This window comes from Hemibagrus wyckioides, linkage group LG05 (assembly GCF_019097595.1).
Source record: "Hemibagrus wyckioides isolate EC202008001 linkage group LG05, SWU_Hwy_1.0, whole genome shotgun sequence".
NCBI classification, from domain to species: Eukaryota; Metazoa; Chordata; class Actinopteri; order Siluriformes; family Bagridae; genus Hemibagrus; species Hemibagrus wyckioides.
This window is the reverse complement of record NC_080714.1, coordinates 616,759-619,258: the sequence shown is the minus strand read 5'-3', so window position 1 is coordinate 619,258 and position 2,500 is coordinate 616,759. Positions and strand designations below refer to the sequence as shown.

The 2,500-nt window shown below is 43.4% G+C and overlaps 1 protein-coding gene across 1 annotated transcript in view; it reads right to left on the bottom strand.

Moving 5' to 3' along the window:
* The window catches only part of gadd45ga (growth arrest and DNA-damage-inducible, gamma a), a 3,064-nt gene extending 970 nt beyond the window's left edge, over positions 1–2,094 (bottom strand). The window contains exons 1-3 of the mRNA XM_058390038.1: positions 1,732–2,094; positions 1,171–1,278; positions 564–774 (exon numbers count right to left, since the gene is read on the bottom strand). Coding sequence (XP_058246021.1) covers positions 564–774; positions 1,171–1,278; positions 1,732–1,805 — 393 coding nt within the window. The 5' untranslated portion in view covers positions 1,806–2,094. The remainder of the gene's footprint in view (positions 1–563; positions 775–1,170; positions 1,279–1,731) is intronic.
* Positions 2,095–2,500: the final 406 nt, after the last annotated feature.

Sequence of the window (2,500 nt, the reverse complement as noted above, 5' to 3'; positions counted from 1 at the left end):
ACCCTAGCAACAACCTAGAAACCAAGTCCGGTAGAATAACAACCACCTAGCAACAACCTAGCAACCAGCTGGAGCACATAGCAACACCCTAAAATCCAGCTTCTACCCAGCAACACCTTAGTTTCAGAATATTAGAGAAACTTCTTAACATCCTCTGACAATACCATAGCAACTCCATAGCAGTTAGCTTGGATACTGTCCTGTGAGGTTTGCTGTCTGTTGTTCAGTAGTACACTCAGTACTGACCTGTCCTGGACATGTAGTCCAGTCTGAATGAAGCCAGGTCCAGTGCTCAGTAAACTCAATAAGAATGCAGTAGTAGTGAAAAACTGTTGAATAAAATAAAACTCTCTGTTTTGTATAAAGTGCATTATAGTCACATCTGTATACTTTATAATATACACTGGTCCTGATCTAGTGCACTACTGACTCAGCAGAAACGCTGCACTGTGTTCTCACTCAGAACCCTACCCTCAGCTAGTGCACTCCACAGAGACGCATTCGGGACAGAGCCTAAACATACTGGGGCATTAAAGTCATTCTTCTTTCTGACCGTTACTCACCGTGACCAAAACGCAGTGCGTGTCCCCGCTGTCGCTCGTTCCCACTTCACTGACGACGTGTGCGAGCCGCCCGATGTCGTTCACGTGCACGATGTTGATGTCATTGTCAAAGCAGAAAGCCTGGATGAGGGTGAAGTGGATCTGCAGAGCTACATCCCACTCATACTGATCACCTGAGGCCAGGACACACAGAGCCACACTGTCCGGGTCACTACACACACACACACACACATACACACACACATACACACACACATACACACACACACACACACACACACACACACACATATACACACACATACACACACACATACACACACATATACACACACACATATACACACACACATACACACACACACACACACACACACACACACATACACACACACATACACACACACATACACACACATACACACATACACACACATACACACACATATACACACATATACACACACATATACACATATACACACACACAAAAAAACATACACACACACACACACACACACACACACACGTGAGTTAGGGATCTGAAAAGACTCGGCTGTGCGCGTGCATGTGCAAAAGACTCGGCAGAAACACAGCAGACACTCACACATTCATGACTTTTGCAGACTCATACACTCCCACTGTGAGGCAGTCCTGCTGTCTGGATGAAACCAACACCTCCTCCAGAACCCGACCTGCACTGCACATGCGCACGCTACACGAGGAACAAGAACACAAACAAAAACATTTCAATACACAGCATTTCATAAAGCACGCTACTGGCACATGCATGACAGTAAAGTGTACAGAATTATACTACACTACACACCTAATAATAATAATAATAATAATAATAATAATAATAATAATACATTTATTTAACATGCAGCTCCAGAACCATGCAAGATGCATGACTTTATGTGAGAAAACATCAACAATTTAAACAATAAGCAGGTGTAATAAACAATAAATAAATTAATAAATAAAGTTTAAAAGTGAGTTAAATGTAAACAAAGTAAAGCAGATATAACACAGTGTCTGACAAATATTATAAACACAAAACAGTAATAATCATTATTGTTGTTCTGATGATGATGAGGATGATGATGATGAGGATGATGAGGATGATGATGATGATGAGGATGATGAGGATGATGATGATGACTACCTGTCGCTGGTTTCTGTGCAAATTTCTGTGCAAAATGTGCTGTTTTCTTCTTGGCAAATCTCCTCGAAAGTCATGTTTAAAGATCAGCTCAGTGTGTAATCCACTACAGGGTGCTGCTGAGGAGTGTGTAGGAGTGATCAGTCCTCTCTCTGAGCTCTGTGTGTAGAAGTGTGTAGAAGTGTGTAGAAGTGATCAGCCCTCTCTCTGAGCTCTGTGTGTAGAAGTGTGTAGAAGTGTGTAGAAGTGTGTAGAAGTGATCAGTCCTCTCTCTGAGCTCTGTGTGTAGAAGTGTGTAGAAGTGTGTAGAAGTGTGTAGAAGTGATCAGTCCTCTCTCTGAGCTCTTTGTGCTTCTCGCCTGTTTCACTCTCTCTTTATAAACTCAGCGCGAGGAGCCTCTCGGCAGCGCTGCGAGGACTTTCCGCTCGAGCTCGCTCCTGATTGGTCAGAGGCTCGACCACGTGCAAATCAGGGCTGCGCTCAGCCGCTCGGATCCGCGCTGATTGGCTAGACGTGGTGGGATGAAGCCGATGTTCGCGTCTTGCCCCGTAACTCAACCCACGTGGGTGTGAAGAGGATCACAACAAAGCGGCTCTTTTATCTTAACTTAAAAACATGTTTGTGTTTTTATTGTTGTTGACATTCATAAATGTCACAGGGATTAGAGCTCGAGGGCATTACTGTATCAGTGTTAATCCCGAACAAAGTACACTACCAAGTGCACTAGGTAGAATATGGCTAAGGTTCAATCCCAAATCAGTAATAATTAAT